This window comes from Scleropages formosus, chromosome 2 (genome assembly GCF_900964775.1).
Source record: "Scleropages formosus chromosome 2, fSclFor1.1, whole genome shotgun sequence".
NCBI lineage: Eukaryota > Metazoa > Chordata > Actinopteri > Osteoglossiformes > Osteoglossidae > Scleropages > Scleropages formosus.
This window is the reverse complement of record NC_041807.1, coordinates 42,504,338-42,527,131: the sequence shown is the minus strand read 5'-3', so window position 1 is coordinate 42,527,131 and position 22,794 is coordinate 42,504,338. Positions and strand designations below refer to the sequence as shown.

General features: G+C 49.6%; 2 protein-coding genes across 3 annotated transcripts; both read right to left on the bottom strand.

The window, feature by feature from the left end:
• Positions 1–9,156: 9,156 nt before the first annotated feature.
• On the bottom strand, positions 9,157–12,380 carry rpl10a (ribosomal protein L10a). The gene is made up of 6 exons (XM_018746793.1): positions 12,338–12,380; positions 11,664–11,735; positions 11,084–11,164; positions 10,511–10,659; positions 10,073–10,245; positions 9,157–9,364 (listed from the first exon to the last, which is right to left on the bottom strand). Exons 1-6 carry the CDS (start codon positions 12,340–12,342, stop codon positions 9,194–9,196), a joined length of 651 nt encoding a protein of 216 aa, XP_018602309.1. The 5' UTR covers positions 12,343–12,380; the 3' UTR covers positions 9,157–9,193.
• A 4,784-nt stretch (positions 12,381–17,164) lies between these two features.
• fance (FA complementation group E) lies at positions 17,165–22,282 on the bottom strand. Of its 2 annotated transcripts, none has more exons than XM_029246045.1 (10): positions 21,925–22,282; positions 21,212–21,815; positions 21,059–21,103; positions 20,774–20,830; positions 20,382–20,525; positions 20,165–20,288; positions 19,251–19,326; positions 18,213–18,279; positions 17,982–18,107; positions 17,165–17,712 (listed from the first exon to the last, which is right to left on the bottom strand). In XM_029246045.1, exons 1-10 carry the CDS (start codon positions 22,161–22,163, stop codon positions 17,608–17,610), a joined length of 1,587 nt encoding a protein of 528 aa, XP_029101878.1. In that variant the 5' UTR covers positions 22,164–22,282; the 3' UTR covers positions 17,165–17,607. The 2 variants fall into 2 exon arrangements, with proteins under 2 accessions (XP_029101878.1, XP_029101882.1); XM_029246049.1 differs by having other exon boundaries at positions 17,479–17,712; positions 17,982–18,103.
• Between the last annotated feature and the right edge of the window lie 512 nt (positions 22,283–22,794).

Sequence of the window (22,794 nt, the reverse complement as noted above, 5' to 3'; positions counted from 1 at the left end):
TTCCCAGTCACAAAGAGCGAACAGTGGACAGCTGTTTCGTCCATGTTGGGGCTCATCAGCACTGCACACACCTAATTCAAACCACGGACTAACGGATTGGCTTGGATTAATATTCCAATGCTCTTACCGCTATTCTACCACAGCACGGCGAATGGGTATGTGAGAGGGTGTTTTTACGTTTGTAAACTCATGTTGGCCCCCTTATTTCCCCATTTACTGATTTACCCATTTATATAGCAGATTATTTTTTATTGTATCAGTTGAAGGTAAGCACCATAATCAAGAGGACTAGAGCAGGAGGTGGGACTGGAACCCCTGTTCTTCTGTGTCCACAATGCCACCTGGTGCTTAGTGAATCATCCAGTTTCTGTGGTGCTTGCTTGAACTGAAATGAGCTGGAAAACTGCTGTGAATATGGAACAAAAATGGCTTTATTTCTGTGAAGTGTGGAGTAACGTTGCGAGAGCTGCACAGTGCTGGTCATTTTAATGTTGTCCCTTCACTCGGATGGGGAGGGGACGTGTGAACGCTGCTCCCCAAAGTCTGCAGGATCAGATCCAGAGGACAGGGCCTTGCACACACCAGAGAAACACACCAAGCAGCACCACGCAGGACAGAGCTCCGACATAGAGCCAGAGCAGGATCCAGCGGCAATTAGACCACCCGGGCAGCAGAGGGCGCTGTTTGTGAGTCACCGAACACCTGCCGAAACATGTAAGGTGTGTAGTTTAGAGAAGGGGGATAATGACCCACACAACAAGCAGGAGAACTGCAGCAGCACTGTGCGGGTGAGTGATGTACAAGTGCGGGTGTGCGCCCTCCTCGTCGCGACTTGGCTCTTGCTCTCCAATCCCCGACGCACTCCAGTCGCCCATCAGGGCCCCTTCCTTCTGCCTTCGACTCCGCGGCCTCCCGCACATGGTATCCTGGGACGCACTGTGGACACAGGAGCACATTTCACAGAGCGTACAGGTGTTCTGAGAGCAGAGGGCTGGACGCAATGAGAGCCCCATGGCCATCTGGGACGCCACGGGTGAACCAGGGACACGCAGTGAAATCCTCCGAGACCAGATCTAACTGGGGATGGGATAAGAGGAGCCACCCCGCACTACCTGTGGAGTGCAAACACTCGAGCTTTGTCCTCAGGGCTCCGTGCAGCTGGAGGGGGTGCGGCCAGTGCAGTCAGGAGTCGACCCTCTGACATGACTTTTGTTGGAGTCTCGGGTGGCCTACAGAAAGAGTGTGTTCACAGCAGGGTTCAGAGCCCCTCGCGGGAATGGACATCGTAGCCGAAACCTCTTTACGCTTCAAACGTGGATGAGCATCAGCTCTTCTATATGGAGGAGCAATCAAAGTTGGAGCCCCGCTGTGGTGATTTAAGAAAGTACATTCTACTCAAACACTTTTTATTACACAATTTATACGGCATTGTTCATCAAATTCTTTGACACGAAAAGACTATTTTTGCATTAAAAATCATGAGAAACCCAGTTTTATACAGGATTGGTCTTGCAATTAGATGACCTGTCAGACCAGGTTTGACCAATCAGGATGCCTCCTTTTGGTATTCGCCGGTACCTGCCATCCTGCTGCCCTGTACCCGCCCCCCCAGCAGCCCTGGGGCCCCCGACGCTTCTCTGCTCTTCGCTCTGGGGCTGTGGGGGAAATGGTGGCATGAGCACTGTCCTCTGGCTCCTCCATCCAAAAGCCCTTTGTCTCCCACTCTATGAGCGTGTGTGTGTATGTATGTGGGTGAGCATTGGTGTAGGTGTGTGAGCAGCCAGGATGCATGCAGGTGTGTGTGTGTGTGTGTGTGTGTGTGTGTGTGTGTGTGTGAACATCACATTGGTATGTGAAGGGAAGAGAGAGAAAGACAGGGAGGGGAAAAGGAACTCACCTTATTTGAAGTGCAAAGCCAAAGTACATCATAGCACGTCACTAACGCCCCTCGGACCCCCAGCGACCGGACGCCTACCTGGCTGCTGGGAATGATGGCGACGCTCACTCTGCGACGGCTTCCCAGCTGCCAAGGCACGAGCCACACGATGATAATAATAACACGTTACAGTTGTTGTAACATGTAGCTATTACATACTGTAGTGCAATAGATCACAATATTACAAATGCAGTCGTCACTATCTAGTTATTCTCTATAACCGGGGTCCAACATGAGGCCCTTTTCTGTAATGCTGAGCGGAAGAACACTACGGTAAGCACTATCAGTTCTATCGAATCACACGATAATGACGCAATAGTCAGAGATCTTGAGCACAAAACAGACCTATATAAAATACAATGGAATAAATAATACTTTGTCCATTTTGATATTTACGATGCAGCATGTCACAAATGTAATTTTTCACATGTGCGGCCCTTGAGCCAGTTCACACCAGTCACTGCGGTCCTGAGCCAGAAGAGGTCGGACACCCCTGCTCTACAATAACGTTATCACCTTCTTGCCAGTAACGTGTATTTCACCCGTGAACAGACTGTATCGTAACTGTGTGCAGTTTAAGGCCTCCGTGCTGACAAACTCAGTTTTTGGCATGTGGGTGACGAGCTTTACTGGAGCCACTTACCTGGACGGGTTTAACGAGTTTCTGCCTCATTTCTCCTTCGTCTGCAAAGAGATCTCAATGAGAGCAGCGGTAACAAGTCTCGCTTTGAACCTAATCGACCAAACAGGTCGGCGCAGCGATGGCTCTCTGCTTGCGGTTGTTCTTGCAACACACACGTCTCTCCCTGAGCTCCTGTGTGCATTTAACTGCTGCTGAGTGTGTGAAGAGGGGGTGCGGTGGCGCAGCAGGTTTGGCCGGGTCCTGCTCTCTGGCGGGTCTGGGGGTCGAGTCCCGCTTGGGGTGCCTTCCAATGGACTGGCGTCCCGTCCTGTGTGTGTCCCCTCCCCCTCCAGCCTTATGCCCTGTGTTGCCGGGGTAGGCTCCGGTTCACTACGACCCCGTTTGGGATAAGCGGTTTCAGACTGTGTGCGTGCGTGCGTGCGTGTGTGTGCGCGCGCGAGAGTGTGTGAATGAGAGCACGGCCCACCCCCCACTCGCTGAACAATGAATTCTGGATGTTGCACTGAGTCCTCCTCACCACACGGGGGCAGCACTCACCCCTGGGGTCGCTGAGCTGCCGGGAGCAGCCGCTCCTCTGTGCCAGCCTCCTGGCCTCCTCCAACTCGGCCAAGTCCCTCACGTGTCGCCGCTGCAGGTTTTCCACGTGGGCCATCATGAGCTCTACGGCCCGGTTCACGCGAGCCTCCTGGTTGCCGTGGATTCGAACTTAGATTCAGCAAAGACAGCAGTGCAGCCTTTTCGAATTTAAATGGCCGTGTCCATTTTATTGGAACGCCCCCCGATTTCGTAGCCATTCCGCTCGTCCCACACACTCACACACGCGCACACAAACACGGTCCTCGTGTACCTGATGCACAGCTCCCAGGACCTCTGCCGTGCTGGAAATGCGCCCTATGGTGCTTGCCAGGATGTTCAAGCAGAGCTCCAGCCTCTGAAGGATCTGGGCACGCTTGCTGTCCAGACACAGAGCCTTCAGCATCTGCTTTACACACACAGGTGAAGAGAATAACCTGGATTCTTGAGTTACGGACGAAAGAGTTGCTAAACGTTCGGCTCTTTTGGCTGCCTTCCTATTTATTGTCTTATTTCACATTTCCTTCATGTGTCTATTTTCTGAGATTCCTGCCGCAGAGTAAATAACCTGTTTTTAAGCCTCCAGCCGTTAGATGCCAGTAAAGAGCACTAGCAGAACAGCAGTGTGAGGCTGGCTTAATTCAGCTCCCTTCCACAGTGTTTACAGCTTGTGTCCGGTGTTCCTGAGTGTCGGTGATCAGCAACAAGACAAGGACTGTTGCGCATCTTTATGGGATGAATCACTACTGAGCTGGAAGTTAATTAAAAAATCATAAAAAGCATTTTTTATTTATTGTAGCTGTATCTGAGACCTTTACGGTGCCAACCATGTACAGGCACTCCTCACTTAACAACCTACGTGTTTAACGACCGCGCGGACTTACGACCAGCTCTCCGACCAGTCAGTATCGTACGCTGTACGAGAACTTTTGTCGTGGAAACGGCAGCACGGCATCTCGGCGTCAAGCATCTCATCTCGCATTAACCTTTCTCGGTCTCAGTCTCGTTCCCACAGTCGGTCAGTATTCATTACGCTAGCGTTCGCAATCTCCAAGACTACCTATTTCGTCTAGAAATTTGTACTTTATTGTGCACCCCATAGTACAAGATGTCGGCAGAAATATACTAAATATACTATAAATATACTAAAAATGTTATAAATGGTGCAAAAGTGACATAAAACAATATCTAAAGATGGATGACACAAACCCACTACCGGTACAGTATGCTTGAAATATCGGTAAGGGGCGGCTCCTCGCTTATCGACCAATTCGCTTAACGACCTAGTCGTAGGAACGGAACTCGGTTGTTAAGTGAGGAGTGCCTCTACATAAACAAGGGCGTGTGTGTGTGTGTGTGCGCGAGGTTGTTACTGAGTGGTGAAGCCGATGGAGGGGCCCAGGCGAAGGTCGAACCTGCAGAGCATCGTGGCCCTGCTCCAGCTCTTTATGTACGTTCCTCTCGGTCAGGTCGCGCGCGTGTTCCTCAGCCTGCAGTCGCCGGCACAGTGTGTGCTGGTCGCAGCGGAATGCCATTGCCAGCTGGACGAACGCGTTCTGGGGACGGGGTGATGCCAGCGAGCGCTCAGAACCCTCACAGAACCCAAAGCACAAGTGCGATATAATAACTGAGCTGCAGCACAAGGTACAAGTCAGCAGAGTGTTCTGTGAGATCACAAGACACTGTGAAACAACCTGGACAGCAGGGAATTTTGGAGGAATGATCTCCACCACTGATGAGCAGACGTTCCCCTTTCCGCACCCCTCTCACCGGAGGGCTGCCAAAGTGACACTCGAACCCGAGAATTCGAAGCATCTCATCCTGCAGGTTGAATATTAATTTATAGCTGATAGTCATCCAAGAATCTGGGTCCCACCTGCATTTCTTCCTCAGTCATCACTCCACTGAAAGACAGGAGAAAGAGCTAATGAGACACAGTCATCACTGATCACTGCCCTGCCTCTCGTCAATACAGTCATCGCCGATCACTACCTCATAAAAAGCACTACCTGTTGAGTCCCAGTCTGTCCAGAATGCAGAGGTCGTCCGAGGTCGCGACCGCTGCGTCCTCCTCGCTCAGCTCTGAAGGTCACAGTTACACAGTTACATGTGCTCATCACCTGGAGCCATTCGTTGTACCAGTGGCCCACAGATGTATCTCATTATCCCACTCCTACCATCCACACCCTGGAAAGAACTGCACCCAATGACCCTCATTACCCAGAAATTGTGCCAAATATCTCTGCCTTGTTCAGCATTTGTCCTTTTTGCCTTTGTTCAGCTCACACTGTGAGAAGAGCACTCTGTAAAAATGAATTGAACTGAACTGAATTTAGAATCCCTCTGCTCAGTGTCCTACACTGACCGCACCTGCCCCTTCCGCTCCAACACCCCACCCACCCACTCTTACTAGGACTGCGCCTGGTCCATATTTTACCGCACCTATCCGACCAGGGCCCCTCAAAGAAGAAGGACTCTCTCCATCCCAGTGGCTGCACTGTACCTTCCTCACTGTGCTCCTCGCCGGTCTCCAGTTTGCTTCCACTCTCGCTCGGCTCCGCGGGTGCCGCGAGGACCTGGAACGGATTGACGGTCAACGGTCACTTCCGGCTGTGTGGTTTCATTAGACGCCGTGGTAAGGGGGAACTCCACGCTCACCTGCTGGCTCCACTGGGGCACCACAGGGAGTGCAAACCGAACTCACCTGAGCGCTCGAGTTACTGACCAGCTGCTCCGGGGACACGAAAAGAGTGTGACCGTGACTGCAACCTGGGAGGCACAAGGGACACAAGCGCTGGGATCGAGTATAGAGCTGTAGGGCGTTGTCATGCTGGACCGCAGCTCAGCGGACGTTCGCATACCTGGTGCTCTCGCTGTGAGCGTGGACTGGATGGACCACGGGTCACCGGATGGGCCAGGTGTCTCCTGAACCCCTGCAGAGCTCTGTGACCCCCCTTCACTGCAGCACAGACACAGAACTCCTCAGATTCACACCGCTTCCCTCATGGAGCACATATCTGGTCTCACCATGTTTAAATCTGTCACATCAAGGCACTGGTGGTAAAGATGTATGGCTGGTGAATCAGAGAAATGCTGGTAAACCAGAATGCCAGTATTACTTTAGAGCACGGGTATTGCGTCAAAGCGGTGGTGTGCCGAGAATGACACTCGAAAGCCAAGTGCCCAGAGGATCTCGACAGTTTTTAGGGCAGCTGCCTTGCACTTAAAAAAGTATAAGTTGGTATATGTAGCTTAGAAGACAAACGGTCTATACTGTAAAGTATAAAAAATAATGATAACAACCGTTATTGCGTGAGTTTTGCAGTTGGTCAGAATGTGGGTTCGGGGGGGAGGTCACCTGTTATAGCCATATATGCACATAACTGATCGCACTCAGCACTTTACCATGAGAACGGTCTCTCTGCTTTCTTCTCCTCCATCCTCAGCCTCTTCTCAGAGGTGAAACCCTGACGAGACACAGGTTCGACAGAGAGGCTCAGTGGGTCTGGCATCTCATGAGGACACCAGCTGACCTGCTCGTGTCCTCTGGGATCGAACCCTACATCACCACCCTAGACGTGAGAATACGAACAACAGCAAGCACTCCTGCGTGCCCCGAACAGCATCCCTGGATCATGATCGGTGGCGGGGAGTCGTGGGATGCAGGCAAGATGAAGCTTGATCAGTCCATTTCCATATGGTGCCCCTGTTAAGAGGGTTCCTCTACGCACATAGAGAACCATTTGCGTTAACTGCTGCTGAAGTGCAGGGAGAGAAGGAAGAGCACTCTTGCCTAATAGTGATCCCATACAGCAAGAAGGTGAGAGAGCGCTGGCGAACCGCTGAACTTGAACGCAGAAAACAGGTGAGCTGCTCGGTGACAGAGAACAGGAACACTGCTAAGGAGTAAAATTCACAATAAATAATGAATACACGAAAAACAAAAGAAAGCGGGACAGTGCCACACTGACCAGCCAACCGGAGCCCTCCGGGAGCTCAGGGTCACAGTGTGTTGGTGTGACGGTTGAGTTCGGACAAACTGCCGTTCCAAACGGCCGACTGTCTCTGAAAACAGGGCATGCTGGCAAAATAATGCAGAGGTTCGATTCTCACCTACAGTGAGGGTGACGAGCAGAGGGCGGATCGTGGCGCTCGGCTCTCTGAGGAGCACCGTCCGGGTGCGGGACGGGGTGGCCTTATGGCTGACCCCCACTGCGCAGTCTCTCTCACACACACACTTTTTTTTTCACAAAAGTCCCCTGAAGGTTTAGAAAACCAAGGTCACACAAACACACACACAACCTGAGGCCAAACATCTGGCCATTTTCCCACCAGCACCCTTCATTCACTGTAATGTATGCACGCACGCGCGCACACACACACACACACACACACACACGAATAGGGTTAGGAAAATGTAAATGCATGGCCGGGCTACAGGTGGTGAACAGCCCTTGAGATTGAGGCCCTAGGCTTGAACCCCACCTCCTACTGTAGGACCCTGAACCGATATAGTACAAATTTCCCTGGGAAAAGTGACTAAGCGAGTGAACGCGACTGAGGACAAAAATCACTAATAATGATACGTACATCTCCGAGACCTGCACAGAGCTGCAGGGGTGTTGGGTCACCGCCCGCTGAGGAAACACTACGAGACCTTGAGCGTATTCTCACTGAACCCGGCTCTGTCACATGTCCTTCTGAAATCAGATTGTGTGTTTGTGAACCGCTCCAGGTTCACAGCAGCGGTGACGGCTGGGTGCGGGATCCGATCTGCCGCTCAAATCTGAGACTCACACCCCAGAGCGGGTCCTCAGCAGCGCTGGACTGCAGAGTAACCTGGCGCCTGGGAAATGAACAACGTTTATATCCCTGGTGTCCCTGAGCTCAAAACCTCGACCACCAGGAGCGAATCCCACCCATCTGCCCAACTCAGCGATCCCTCGGGAAACGGAGAGGAACCATCAACAAAAGCAGGGGAACGACCCCACTCACCTTCTGGTGCGTCACAGCCACTCTACTCATCCCTGCAGCACCGAGGATGGGATGTTAATCCTATTAGCAGCAAGAGCGAGGCTCATTGGCCATCGTCGCAGACAACACATCTGACCTTTGATGGAGCAAAGGGATCAGAGCTCAGCCGAGCCTGTGGTTCAGGCCAGAAGGCACGAAGGACCAAGAGCTGCACACCCTTTAATCATGGTGAGCTCATATTTACTTTTCTTGCTGAACTTATTTGCTATATCAGTAATGTGTTTCCTCACATTCCTCAGAGCTGCCAAATCCCTGGCAGCATTCAGGAAGGGCCCCAAACCCAGGTCTTTGAGAACCACCTCTCTCCTGATGTCCTGACAGCTCCATGAATGAATCCAACACCATCTCCTATGATAATCTCTGAATATACTATTTAAATGTCACTTGTATAGGAGCTACAAGGATATGAACTGGCGACATGGTAGTGTCAGGTACACAAGGTGGGTGTCCGTAATCCTGTGTCAATCTAAAGTTCACGTGCTGTTGATGGACCTTAGTGAGTTGTACATCAGAAAAAAACCTTTTAAAGCAATAAATGTGTTGTCAAAGTACCATTAAAAAGTCCAGAATGTGCTCAAACACCATAGCATGTACCCTGCTAGATACACTTCACATTGTTAGCAGGAAAACTGTTTGTCTATCACCCATGGGACACCAGTGCCTTGCAGAGTAAGTGTTCAAATGAACTTCAGTGATGGGACTTTAGCACAACTTGTGTTACCTTTCAGCTTTATCATCATGTCCTCTCTGTACAATTACGATAAAGTTTTTCTTCATCAATACTGGTACGTTACAGTGCTGCTGCACCTTTGAAAGAAAAAAAGTTTTGTACAGAGAATGACTCATGACTGAATTATAAAGTACTGAATATGGCGATGGGCTCCAAACAGCATTGGGCCGTAGGGCACACCTGACTTGCATGAAGTAGGGGGGATGAGGAAAATCGAACTGAAGAGAACAGACAAGAGGGTCACAGATTCCTCAGCTTTATTGGCACACGGCAGCCCTCAGTACAGCCTCTGTGGCTTTCCCATGGTACTCTTGATGTATAGTGCCCGCACATTCTGCCAGTTCTTCTTCAGCAAGGACACCAAGAAGTTGATGGCCAAGTGGATGTTGTACACAAGCTCATCCTCTGTCATCTTCACGTGTCCCACAGCAACAGCAAGGCACAGCACCTGTGCGGATCAGTAGGGGGGAATCTGTTTAGTCTCCACATGGATGGTGAGGCACAAGCCCATTATTATTGTCATCACTAGTAATTTAGCTGGCACTTTTCTCTGCAGTAACCATGTCACATTTATACACAAGGCTACTTGCACTGATGTACCCATTTACACTGCAGGGTGACTAAGTTTTACTGTATCAGTAAACTAAGCACTACACTGGGATTTGCCACAAAAATGCAGGAGAAGCAAATACTAACAGGACACCAAGTGATATTTTAAAAACTTAAATTACAAAATCTCATAATAAGACTGCTACATATCAGGACATCTTTATATAATCACACAAATCACCTTTACTATACAATCAATAGGGACAGCAGTCAAGAATTTCTACTTGACACCTTAAGGTCGTTGGTTCAAGTCCAGCTACAACTGTGGTACCCTTGGTTAATATACTACCTTGAATTACCCCAATAAAATAGTGGAACATATACAGTGTAAATAAAAGTTTAATGTAAAAGAATCAGATTAACATTATCATACGCAGCACTTAGAATGAAAACAAAAGACACACCAAGACTTGGGATCATTTCTGCTTATTACTGACAGAACATGGGCTCTTACAGGTACCAACAATGATGGCAAACAGCAGCTCTGGACCAAAGGTATCATGAAAAAGTGAGAATTTAAGCCATATGCCACAGTTTGCCGCCCTACCTTCTTCATCTGGAACTTTATGGTGGACTTGACCTCATCCACTTTGGTGACCAAGTTCTCGTTGTGTGTGAGCAGCGAGGGGAACTTGCCAGCCTTGTTGAGGCCGGGGCCCAGGATACGCGGGATCTGCTTGATGAGGGACTCAGAGGCCAGGAAGGCATCGTATTTCTTTGCTGCGGGACATGAGGTGGCCAGTTCAGTCCCAACGCGTAAGAGTACAGCAGCGGCCTGATTAAAATACTGGGGTCACAGCAGCAGGCTCAAAACCCTGTCTAGCTCCAACCAAACAAGGTGTCTGAAAAGGGACAGTTCAAAGGGAGCAGAGCGGTGCACATTTGCAGACACCATGGGCAGACAGCGATGACGACAGCAGATCAGCGGCAGTCAGACACACTCTAAGCAGAGTACGCACCGATGCACCACGCTTCCAGAACCTACCGAGTTTCTTCACAAGCTTCTTGTTCTTGTTGAGCTTCTTGAGTGCCTCAATGTCCATGTGTGGCAGGTCAGCAGCCTTGGCCTCATCGCAGTGCTGCTGGTCACCCAGGATACACACAGAGAACTTGGGCCTGGGAGTGGTCTTCAGCCTGCACAGGGGGAACACGGCGGTCAGTGGGAACAACTAGGGTGAGGCGGGCCTCCTGCCAATCCCCCGAGCCCACCCCATGCGTCTTACCAGCAGCCCCTTGGCTGGCTTCTCGAGGACTCCACCAGTGATGCCATTTCTACAGTAAAATGGTCGGCGGTGGACGAGATTAGGGTACAACCCCCTCGCCTGTTGCCTCCCCTCATGTTTTAAGACCCAGGGTAGGGGTCCGCCCACTCTGTCTCCCCACCGTGGGGGACTCGGTCAGGCTACCCAAGGCTCGTCTGCAATGCCTGCCACAGGCCCACTTGCTAATCATCCTCCCTCCCCCAGGGGAACCTCAGAACTGGGGCAAATGCAGCCCCCATGAAGGCAGGGCTGAGGCAGGCAGCCAGAGGAATGGGTGCAACAGAAAGGACTCAAACCTGACAGTGCCCGAGAAACGCTTGTCCTTCTGTGGGTCGTAGTTCTTCAGGCTGATCTGGAGCTCCACCGTTTCCAAAAACCTTTGGAAGACAGAGGAATTGGGACCATGAGCAAGAGGGAACACAGAATACCACAGTACAGTGGAGTAGCAAATTCCACAGGGACAGACAGAAAAAGTGAAAAGATCAACACATAAGTGGTTCACCACTTGGAATTTCATAGGACGTACTAGTTCAACCAAAACAATACCGAGATGTTTCACATGTGCCACTATTTATTGAACTTGCTTAGAAAAAAGAAAGAAGATCCAAAAGAGAAAAAAAATACAGCATATATACAGCATACATATATTACAGCTTCAATAAATGAGAAGGACTCATTGTAACTGGAAAATTTTTATACCTTCAAACATTCATATAACGAAAAGCCGGAGTAGACTACCTACAAAGTGATGGCGTGGCTCTGCTGTGCTTTACAGACTATTGTGTGAAGCAACACAAGTGAGAGTGGACCAGGCCTGGGATGGACTCAGGTTGTGTAGGGGGGTACGGGGATCATAGCCACACAGCAGGCACTTACTTGCGTGGCTTGGCTAGGGAGCCCTGCTGGACCTCACGTACGGCCTCGTACAGCGTATCCCTGGAAACCTTGCTGTGTACAAGATGAGGCCATCAGCCGGGGTCAGAGGTCACCGCAGAGAACATTACTCGCCTGATTATATACTGAGGAGGATCCCCCACCACAAGCTTACAATAATCACACCTAGAGGCAACAAGTGGGGTGAATATGTAACTTTGAGAAACTCAGAAGTGTTAACTCGTAACCGGGCTGAGCTCCGGCTGCCACACACACGCGGAAAATGAAGACAAGGAAGGAGGAGCGGTGAAGTTACCAGTCACTTAGCCTAGCCGCTCAGACATCGTATCAGTAAAGGGCTCATATCTAACAGTTACAGAAGAAATAAATGGAAATGTCACTCAATGACGTTGAGTAAAAAAATCACCGGCACATTATGTCATTTCATAATGTTGAAATATGGCTCGATTGAAAGAGATTGCGTTCAGAGAAGCGGTGGTGGAGGCCGGCTAGTCAGTCCTCTCTCCACAACTCAAAATACCGCGAAAAATTAACTAACTCACGAATAAAAAAAAGTCTCTTCGGAGGCAAACAGACGGCCATTGTGACATATAAAATGTTCAAATAAAACACTTTACTACACATCTCGAACGAATATTTTTAGAAATCGGACTCACCTCATCTTGTCTTCACGTTTCGCACTCGGCAGCGCTGGAAAGAGAGAGAGGAAGTGGAAGTGAGGTGTTACATATATGTGCCGTGACGTCACGCGGAATCGGCTTGTCGCCATGTTGGTTGTGTCACGGTGCGGTGGAGGGGAGAGGACGGAAGGGCGGGGGGGCTTCACAGCGTGAAAAGACCGCGTTAGAATCAGAATCAGAATCAGAATGAGAACGAGAACGAGCTTTATTGCCAAGTATGTTCACACATACAAGGAATTTGTCTTGGTGACAGGAGCTTCCACAGCACAGACAGAATGACAGTGCCAAGATAGATGAGAAGAGAATATGTGAACGAAGGATAACAAAATATATAAAAATATAAAGTACCCAATATACAAAAATAGTCACTAGATACAAATGCAAGGGAGTGTGAGTAAGACATATGATGTGATAAATAGATATAAATATAAATAACGTTGTTTATTGCACCAGTTTACTCCCTTGGGGGCATTTAGGTGTTCATGAGGTAGATGGCCTGAGGAAAGAAACTTCTTGTGCCTGCCTCTCCTGGTGCTCGGTGCTCTGTAGCGCCGGCCAGATGGCAAAGGTTCGAAGAGGAAGTGGCCTGGATGTGAGGGGTCTAGAATGATTTTGCCAGCCCTTTTACTGACTCTGGACGAGTGCAGTTCTTGGAGAGCTTGGGGGGGGTGTGCCGATGATTCTTCCAGCAGTCCGAACTATCCGCTGTAACCTTCTGATGTCTGATTTCGTAGCTGAGCCGAACCAGACAGTTATAGAAGTGCAGAGGACGGACTCAGTGACTGCGGAGTAGAATTGCATCAGTAGCTCCTGTGGCAGCTTGAACTTCCTCAGCTGGCGAAGGAAGTACAACCTCTGCTGGGCCTTCTTCACAATGGAGTCTACGTGGGGCTCCCACTTCAGGTCCTGTGAGATGGTGGTGCCCAGGAACCTGAATGACTCCACTGTTGCCACAGTGCTGTTCATGATGGCGAGTGGGGATAATGCTGAGGTGTTTCTCCTGAAGTCTACAGTCATCTCCACTGTTTTGAGTGTGTTCAGCTCCAGGTTGTTATGACTGCACCAGACAGCCAGCTCTTGGACCTCCTGTCTGTAAGCAGACTCGTCGCCATTCCGGATGAGGCCGATGAGTGTGGTGTCGTCTGCAAACTTAAGGAGTTTGACAGAGGGGTCTTTTGCGGTGCAGTCGTTGGTGTACAGGGAGAAGAGCAGTGGGGAGAGCACACATCCCTGGGGGGCTCCAGTACTGATTCTGCGAGTTTTGGATGAGAATTTTCCCAGCCTCACTATCTGCTGCCTGTCTGTCAGGAAGTTGGTGATCCACTGACAGATGGAGGTGGGCACAGAGAGTTGGGTTCATTTGGACAGGAGGAGGTGTGGGATGATGGTGTTGAAGGCCGAGCTGAAGTCCACGAACAGGATTCTCGCATAAGTCCCTGGTTTGTCCAGATGTTGCAGGATGTAGTGCAGTCCCATGTTGACTGCATCATCCACAGACCTGTTTGCTTGATAAGCAAACTGCAGGGGGTCCAGCAAGGGTTCAGTGATGTTTTTCAGGTAGTCCAACACCAGTTTTTCAAGTGACTTCATGACCACAGACGTTAAGGCGACAGGTCTGTAGTCATTAAGTCCTGTGATTTTGGGTTTCTTTGGAATGGGGATGATGGTGGAGCGTTTGAAGCAGGAAGGAACTTCGCACATCTCCAGTGATCTGTTGAAGATCTTTGTGAAGATAGGATAGGGCACAGCTGGTCAGCACAGGTTTCTAGGCAGGCTGCTGAGACACCGTCTGGGCCTGGTGCTTTCCTTGTCTTCTATTTGCGGAAGACCCGACACACCTCCTCTTCGCAGATCAAAGGTGCAAGAGGGGGGAAGGTGGGGGTTACTGGAGGTGTTAACTGATGCATGGGGAGGGGGTCAGAATGGGTGCGGGGTGTGAGACAGGGTTTTTCAAACCTGCAATAAAACTCATTCAAATCGTCGGCCAGTTGTTGAGTTGACACGGTGCCGGGGGGTGGTGTCTTGTAATTGGTGATGTCTTTCAGGTCTTTCCACACTGATGCAGGATTGTTGGCTGAAAACTGTTTCTTCAGCTTTTCAGAGTAGTTTCTCTTAGCCACTCTGATCTCCTTTGCCAGTGTGTTTTTGGCCTGTTTATACAAGACTCTGTCCCCGTTCTTGTAGGCGTCTTCTTTGGCCTGACCAAGCTGTCTGAGTTTTGCAGTGAACCACGGTTTGTCATTGTTGTATGTTAGATGAGTCCTGGTAGGGATGCACATATCCTCACAGAAACTAATATAGGATGTTACAGAGTCTGTGAGCTCATCTAGATCGCTAGCAGCAGCCTCAAAAACACTCCAATCGGTGCACTCGAAGCAGGCTTGTAAGTCCCGCTCTGCTTCGTTAGTCCATCTTTTAACAGTCCTTATTACAGGTTTAGCTGATTTCAGTTTCTGCCTGTAGGTCAGTATAAGATGAACCAGGCAGTGATCAGAGAGCCCCAAAGCTCCCCGTGGGACAGAGTGATATGCATCCTTTATTGTGGTGTAACAGTGGTCCAGTATATTACTGTCTCTGGTAGGACATGTAATGTGTTGTCTATATTTTGGCAGCTCACGGTAGAGATTTGCTTTATTAAAGTCCCCGAGAACGATTACAACAGAGTCCAGGTGTTGTTGCTCTGTGTCTGTGATCTGATCAGCCAGCTGTTGCAGTGCTGCGTTCACACACGCTTGCAGTGGACTGCAAACACTTACAAGAACAAACAAGGAAAACTCCCGCGGCGAGTAGAAAGGCTTACGGTTGATGAAGAGCGCTTCCAGATCGGGACAGCACATCTTCTTCAACGCTGCTACATCTGTACAGCACCTTTCATTGATGTAGAAGCATGTCCCACCGCCACACGATTTCCCCGCCGATTCTGCATCGCGATCCGCTCTGAACAGCTGGAAGCCCGTCAGGTGTAACACGCTGTTCGGAACGGCTTCATTCAGCCAAGTTTCCGTGAAACACAGAGCAGCTGAGTTTAACAAGTCCTTATTTTTTTGGGACAGGAGAAGAAGTTCGTCTATTTTGTTGGGTAGGGAGCGGAGATTCGCCACATGGATACTAGACAGCGCTGTTCTAAGGCCGCGCTTTCGGAGCTTGACAAGCGCGCCGGCTCGCTTTCCGCGCTTGCGCGTCTTGGAGCGCTTGAGCAGCGCCGCTGCACCTCCGACTACAATGTCCAGCAAAACGTCAGAATAGTCGAAAACCGGTAAAATGTCGGGTGGTGTGTACTGCGGACTGTTCAGCAGTTCTTCCCTGGTAAAATTTATTGTAGGAGTATAACTAAAGACAGGGCAAACTAACAAAAACAGTAAAACAACTGCGGCGCTCCACACCGAGGCGGCCGTTCGCGGCGCCATCAGTAATAAAGCTTTGCAATAAAGCTCATTCACATTTTATTGCAAATAAAAATCAGAATGAGTTTTATTGCAAAAGTATGTTTACACATACAAGGAATTTGTCTTGGTGACAAAATCTTGATAAGACACAGATAAATAAAAACAGAATGAGTGAATAAAAAATTAAAATATTTAAAAATATAAAAAATACACAATAATATACAAAAAAGACACTAGACATTACGTACATTAATGCCACAAACTTTAACGGTACACATAATAGTAATCACATTTACCACAACATGTATTTCCTACTTTCTCCCTTCTTAATCTGCATAAATATAGATACAAAAGCACCTTTTTCATTTTTTTAATAAAGTCAATTACATTTCACAGAAGACATGTACTACAATGTATTTACATGTAATATTCTTTCATCAGACACTTTCTCTGCAACACATGAAGCACTTCAGACACAGGCACGGGGTCGTGGCCCCATCTGTGTGGTGTGTCTGACTCCGACTGCGTGTCAAGTTACCAGTACAAGGCTGTAGACAACACGATGAGCGCCAGTAGACGACAGCAAACGCAACACCGACACGTTGTATACAACTCCAAAAAGGCCGTGCGCTCCGCGCTCTTCTTCCTGGCATCCAGTAGCAGCTCCTTGGCCTCGGTGACGATGAGAGAGACCGCTGCCGGGCCACCTCTCTGTCCGGGGGCAAATCTCCTCTCGCGGGCGGCGGTGACGAGGCCTATGATGGCGGTGTGGAGGAGGAGCTCGGGGGGGCATCCGTGCTGGGGAAGATGCTGCCACGCACAGCTTGCTGAGCTCTGCCAGTTCAGAGGTCCGGGAGACAGCGGACGGGATGCTTCCGATGCTGGGGCACCTGGCCCTGTGCGCAAGCTCTCCTCCAGATGTGTGCGTCGTGCGTTTAAAGCACTGTTCGAGCCCAAATGCATTTTCACGCCTCCATTTCACTGACGCTACCGTTGCATCCATACACAGGACAACCAGACTGGAAAACAGCTTTTTACCTCCAAGCCATCAGCCTACTTAACAGCCAGTAGTCCTTCATCTAGCACCGTGACTCTTTACTACTAACTCTTCCGGACCCCTATATATTTACCACTTATTGTTCTACCTTACTTATTAGCACATCTTATTTAAATATGTGTTTGTTCATGTCTAGTACATGCTTGTACTGTCAGTGTCTGAATCTGAGCCTCATCACAAGCATTTCGATGCTTAGCATACCCAGTGTAACTGTGCAAATCAGAAATAAATGACTGACTCCCCCCACTATATATGGCATATAAAGTACATGAACAGATACAAACCTGCACTCTGAAACACAAAGCAATTCTTTTATGCCCATTAACTGGAGGAAAAAAACTGTACCACACAAGGCACGACTGTACAGGGAACCATGACTCTCGTCTTTAATAATATTCAGGAAACCATAAGTGCACCACACCTGTGGCTGTTTCCATGTTCGCTGCGTCCCTCCACGCAAACCGTCATTTACAGTTTTTAACACTCCGCTAGCTCGGTTATTACAGCCACATCTTCTATACGTTGAAAAGAACAGACAGAACACCAAAACCTGGAACGGATGGATGGAACAGAATGTGTCAGTGACTACAGGTGGAATGCGGACACTCGGCTTTTTTCCACTCTGTGCAATAAGGCAAACGCACATCACCATTTCACCGTTAATGTTGAGGAAAATAATAACATCTCCATTTCAGCAGCACCCTCAAGCAAAGCCCCAGTAGGTCCAATGTGTCCAGGGGGGTACAGCAGAAGGTCAGAGCTGCCATGTCCTGCATCCCGTGGCTCGGTCCACCCCAGAGGCGTCAGGACGGCTGGATGCGCTTCAGAGCGGCCAGAAGAGACTTCTTGAGAAAGGAGCCGTGGGAAGACAAGCAGCAGGAGAGAGAGCGCTTGTGTGCGGGGCTCACCTGCACAAAGACACACAGTCCGATGATAGTGGTGAACGAGGGCCCGTCCCAGAGCTATCACAGCGCATTCACGCTGCCCGTGACATTACGGCGCTTGAATTGCTTTTAAACCAGCAGCCCAGCCAAGCTGGAACTCTCATGGCCCAAGAACGCATTTTTTATCCTGCCCATTTAAATGGATGCGAATGAAGAGTTTGTTTTACAAGAATCCATCTAACGTGTGTGAGAGGTGAAGGCAGGGCCTGTGAGGGGGGCAGGGCTTCACTCACATGGCTCTGGTACTTGGTGAGGACAGCAAGCACCATCTTGGCAAACTTCACACTCGAGCTGAAGTGGGAGGCCTGCTGGCACGTAGAGGAGACAAGCTGGGAGAAGAGCTCCTGGGTGAGTTCTAGCTGCGAGACACACACACACACACACACACACACGCGTGCGCAGATGTTATTGGCGCTGAAGGACAGAGGGCAGCATGGCACTGGGAGTGAAGACGAACTGCATACCCTGGATTCCAGCAAGGCGTGGATCACTGACAGGAGCTCATCGCTCCACGGAGCAGTAAGGGCCTCCCTAAGTGGCAACAGGAGTCTCCATCATCATCAGTCATCAATAAAGGATGTAATAAAAAGTATATGCCAAGCACCTAAAAACTTGTGCTATGATTGGTCAAGTTACGAATATTCAAACAGACAAACACTGACAAGTTTGTTGATCTATTTCAACTGTCTGGTGTTCTTGAGTGTTGGAGATCAGTAACATTGCACACGTTTATGGGATGGCTCAGTCTTCAGGCAGCGTTAAATCAAAGTTTGTGGAAAGAAGGTACTTTCATCTTCAGTCATTGTAGTTTTTATTTTAATGCAGCTTAGAGTTAAAATGAAAAGTCAATGAATATTTCTTTTTTATTTATTATAGCTGTACCTGAGACTTTTACAGGCCAGCAGGTGAATAATCTTATTATTCTATTTCACTCATCGCTTCATTTCACCAACAGTCTCTGATGAAACCTCACTTGAACTGATGTCCATCCTAAGTAGAGCTGCTGTATTTCTTTATTACATTCCACATGGACCTACATTAGGTCAGACTACCCCTCTTTTCCAAACAATTACCGCACAAAAAAAACTCACTTTTTAGCATTACAGCTTTTAAATCTGTTTACATTTCTATTCATTGAACCGACCACACAACTGCACTTTATCCCAGTGTTTTTAGTTTCGTGGTCAGTTATTGAGAATTGTACTGCAATAGTAATAGTACATGTTGTATACATTGTCCTCTATGTGACACCATAGTCCTGGAGAACACCGTTTCACTCCGATGTATGTTCCAAAAATATTGTGGAAGTGACAAAGTTCACTTTGACTTTAACTGCAACTTAAAAGTGACTTTAGAGTTACAAACAGAATGAGTTATGAACAGACCTCTGGTGCATTTGTACACTGAGAAGTCAGTAAAGAACCATGAAGGACGAGCTCTTCCACTGGCTGTCTGACAGCAAGGAGAGGATGTGGGCAGTAAATACCATAGTAAACACGTACCCAAGGACCAGCAGCCGATGCTGTGGCTCCAGGGCGTCCCTGGTGAGTCGGCACAGCAGTTCAGCCTGAACTGCATCTGGACATAGGACACACAAAGTGATCAGTCACTACCATGGGGGGACAGAGACGGGCACTCAATGCCTCCGTTTATTACATGCGCACCTGAGCACGGACGTGTGTGTTCATGTAGCGTGGCACGGTCCATACTTCATTCGCTGTCAACATGTTTCCTTTACGTTATCCATGCTAACGTGACACAGTTAAAACAAGGTTCAATACCACGAGTGCTCAGGAATATTCTACACTGACCTGAAATTGCCCTGAAAAAAGTTACAACGCAAATGTCTTCACTTCCATAATACATGTGGATGAAGACAAGTGGATTTAGCAAGTGTATTTCTATACAAGACAGTCATTTCAATACAATATTTTTATTGACAGAGATGCTAAAATGAAACAGCTCACAACTGTGTTAAATGCTTTAGTCAGTCCTGGCTCTATTAAACAATACAATTTTATGCATTCTTAAATAAAATTTATTTATTATTAACATAATAAATACTGGTGTCAAGGCTACAACACAACGGGTAAAAAAGTCAGATTGTGGCATTGTAAGTGTAAATGTAATGCTTTACTGCCTTCTTCAGTGTGGACACATAACCAGGGGCCTAGTAGTTTCACTACTTGTGTGTGAGGTGTAGAAAGTTCCCAGGATGTGAAACAGCAGGGGGTGCAGTGGTCAGAGCTGCCACCTTGCACCGAAAGGACCCCGATTCAAACCCCAGCTCCTGCTATAACACCCCCGATCAAGTACTTACCCCACTGTGTAAATGGGTAAATCAGCGTAAGCAGATTAACAGCGTCGTCACATAAAGGAGTAAACAATTACAATAAATAAGCAGTGTTGCACTCACTGAGCCGACCCGCCTGCACCACGGGGGCAAGCAGGGCACCGCAGGCTGGCCGTGGGTAGCGACCACACAGCGACATCATCACGGAGACCAGGCAGCGAGAGGGCGGGTCCAGCAGGGAGAGAACCTGTGGGACAGGGAAGTCGGACAGAGGCTGCCACACTTGTACGGTTCCCAGAGAGCCCGACGACGTGTCGGTGAGCCACGGTCAGAGACGCACCCGTCCGAGGAACAGGCTCCTGATGAGAGCGGCGGCGGCGCTGTGGCTCAGCTCGACGGACGGCGCCAACACGGCCGTGCACAGTTGCGGCAGGAGCTGCTCCGGAAGCTGGGACAGGCGCAGCGCTTGGCACAGCAGCTCTACCTACAGGAGGGAGGAATCGACCAACACATATTGTCCATGACGCATATTTTTAATTCAACTTTTTTGTACTGTTAATTAATTGTTGACATTTACTGAACATTTAATGAACCACAATGTTTTTAAAAAATACTATTTTATACCTGAACTGCAGCTATTAAAATCATCAACATCTGCTTTTACAGTGCAGGGTCACGGTGATCCAGGGCCTAACCTGAAACCACAGGGCACAAGGCATGTGACACACTCACCTGGGATGGGTCACACTCATTCAGCACTTGCAGGACTGAGGAAGCGTCCTGGTCCCACTGGTTAAGGAATAAAAACCAGGGTCAACCCACCATCAGCCATAAACATGCACTGACATTTATTATTTACTATTTACAGATATTTTTCTCCAATGTGAGAACAAGTCACGGTAAACAACAGGGTATCGGCAACCGAGCACAAGGAGAGAGTAACATACACAAAAAGCAGATTGCTAATATTCCCAAAGAGATCCCCCAGGATGGAGAAACCTTCACTTTCATTCTGACCTCTGTCTGCATGTCCAACAGCTCCCGGATCTTGGGGACCACAGCCTGAGGGACATGAAGAGAAGGTGGAGGAGGACAGTGATCGCAGTGGTCCGCGTGGAGGCACAGACGACAGAGGCCCCCGAAGGCAGCAGCAGGTCTCCTCGCTCCTACCTTTATGTGCTCGGGTACTGCGGCCTGGGGGTCTGAGGGCTCCTCCGAGCCAACGCCCTCCAAAGTCGGGGGCGACGGCCCCAAGGCGACGTCTTGGGCGTCCGAGGGCCACTGCTCCCCATCCCCGTCGTCCTCGCGGGGATCCAGGCGCCTCCTCTTGCTCCGACTGCCCTTTCCCTCCTCGCAGTCCTGCTCCAGCCCAGCAGCGTCGCTCTTCCGCTTCCCGTGCGCTTCCTGCGGCTGCGGGTGCGAGCGGATGCTGAGCTCCGACGGCGAACCCCGGCACGGCTCTGCGGACACCCCAAAGTCGAAGGCGGCCACGAGAGCGGACGGTCCGTCGGCGCCACCGAACTTGCCGCGGAGCCCCCGCAGCCTGGACTCGCACCGCGGGGACACGAGCTCGGGCGCCCGGGGGCCGTCCGGCTCCAGGTCGCGGCGCAGCTGAGCCAGCAGCGCACGGATCCAGGGATCCCGGCAGGAGGCACCGTCGAGGCGCTTTAGGAGAGCCAGGAGGCTGGAGCGCGGGTGGAGAGGGGCGGTCAGGTGGAGGAAGGACAGCAGGCCGCGCTGCAGCGACACGGGCAGCTGGCACACCACGGGACTCCTGGGGAGAGCGAGTAGCGCACGAGCAGAACGCATCACCAGCCAGGTTTCCATGACAACGACCTCCCGTTACGCCGGTTGCCACGGCAACGCGCACGGCGCGCACTCACAGTTTCAGCGGCCCGGGGTCCCCGTCCTCGCACAGCTCGTCCTGGATCAGCGCTTCGAGGCAGGAGCGCAGGGAGAAGTCGGGGTCGCAGCGCCGCTGACGGAGGAACAGCCGCAGCGCGTCGCCGCTCCCGGACAACCCCGGCAGGAGGGCGCGGAACAGCAGGCGGGAGCGGCCGTCAAAGCGACGCAGCAGGCGCTCCGGGACCATCGTCGTACGTATCGCGGCACCGGCCAGCATCGGCTGCTGTACTAGTATTCAGAATCATGCGAGTAGAACAAGTAGATCGGGAGCCCAAAGCGCGTGCTGTCCGTCCGGCGGGTCACAGCACGTCCCGCCAAACTCTTGAAAACAGACCGCCGGCCATGACACCGGAAGTGAGTTGAACTTCCGGGATTTTCCGCTGAAGTAAAAGCGCTGCGGTGCAATAATGTAACCTTACGGGAATCATGGAGCCGAAATGTATTCATTTGAGTACCATTATTTTCTCTTTTTCTTAAAGAATTTAAGCAGTACATAAACACTACAAGGAGTGTAATAACAATAAGGTCATTAGGACTGTACATTATTGTAAGATTTTTAGGTTTTGATGTAATGTCTCTGGTTACTGGAGTGTTTTGCAATTTTTTGTGTATGTATTTTTGTTTACATTTTATTTCCCCCTGGGTAGGTTTGATTGTTATGGATTAATGCTCTTGTATGAATGAATGAATGAGCTTTATTGCCAAATATATTTACACATACAAGGAGTTCGTCTTGGTGACACAGGAACTTCCACAGCACATTCAGGATGACAGTCTGATAAAAGTAGAGTGGGCTAATAAAAGATTAAAAATAAGTATTGTGTTTGAATTGTTTATCATTATAATAA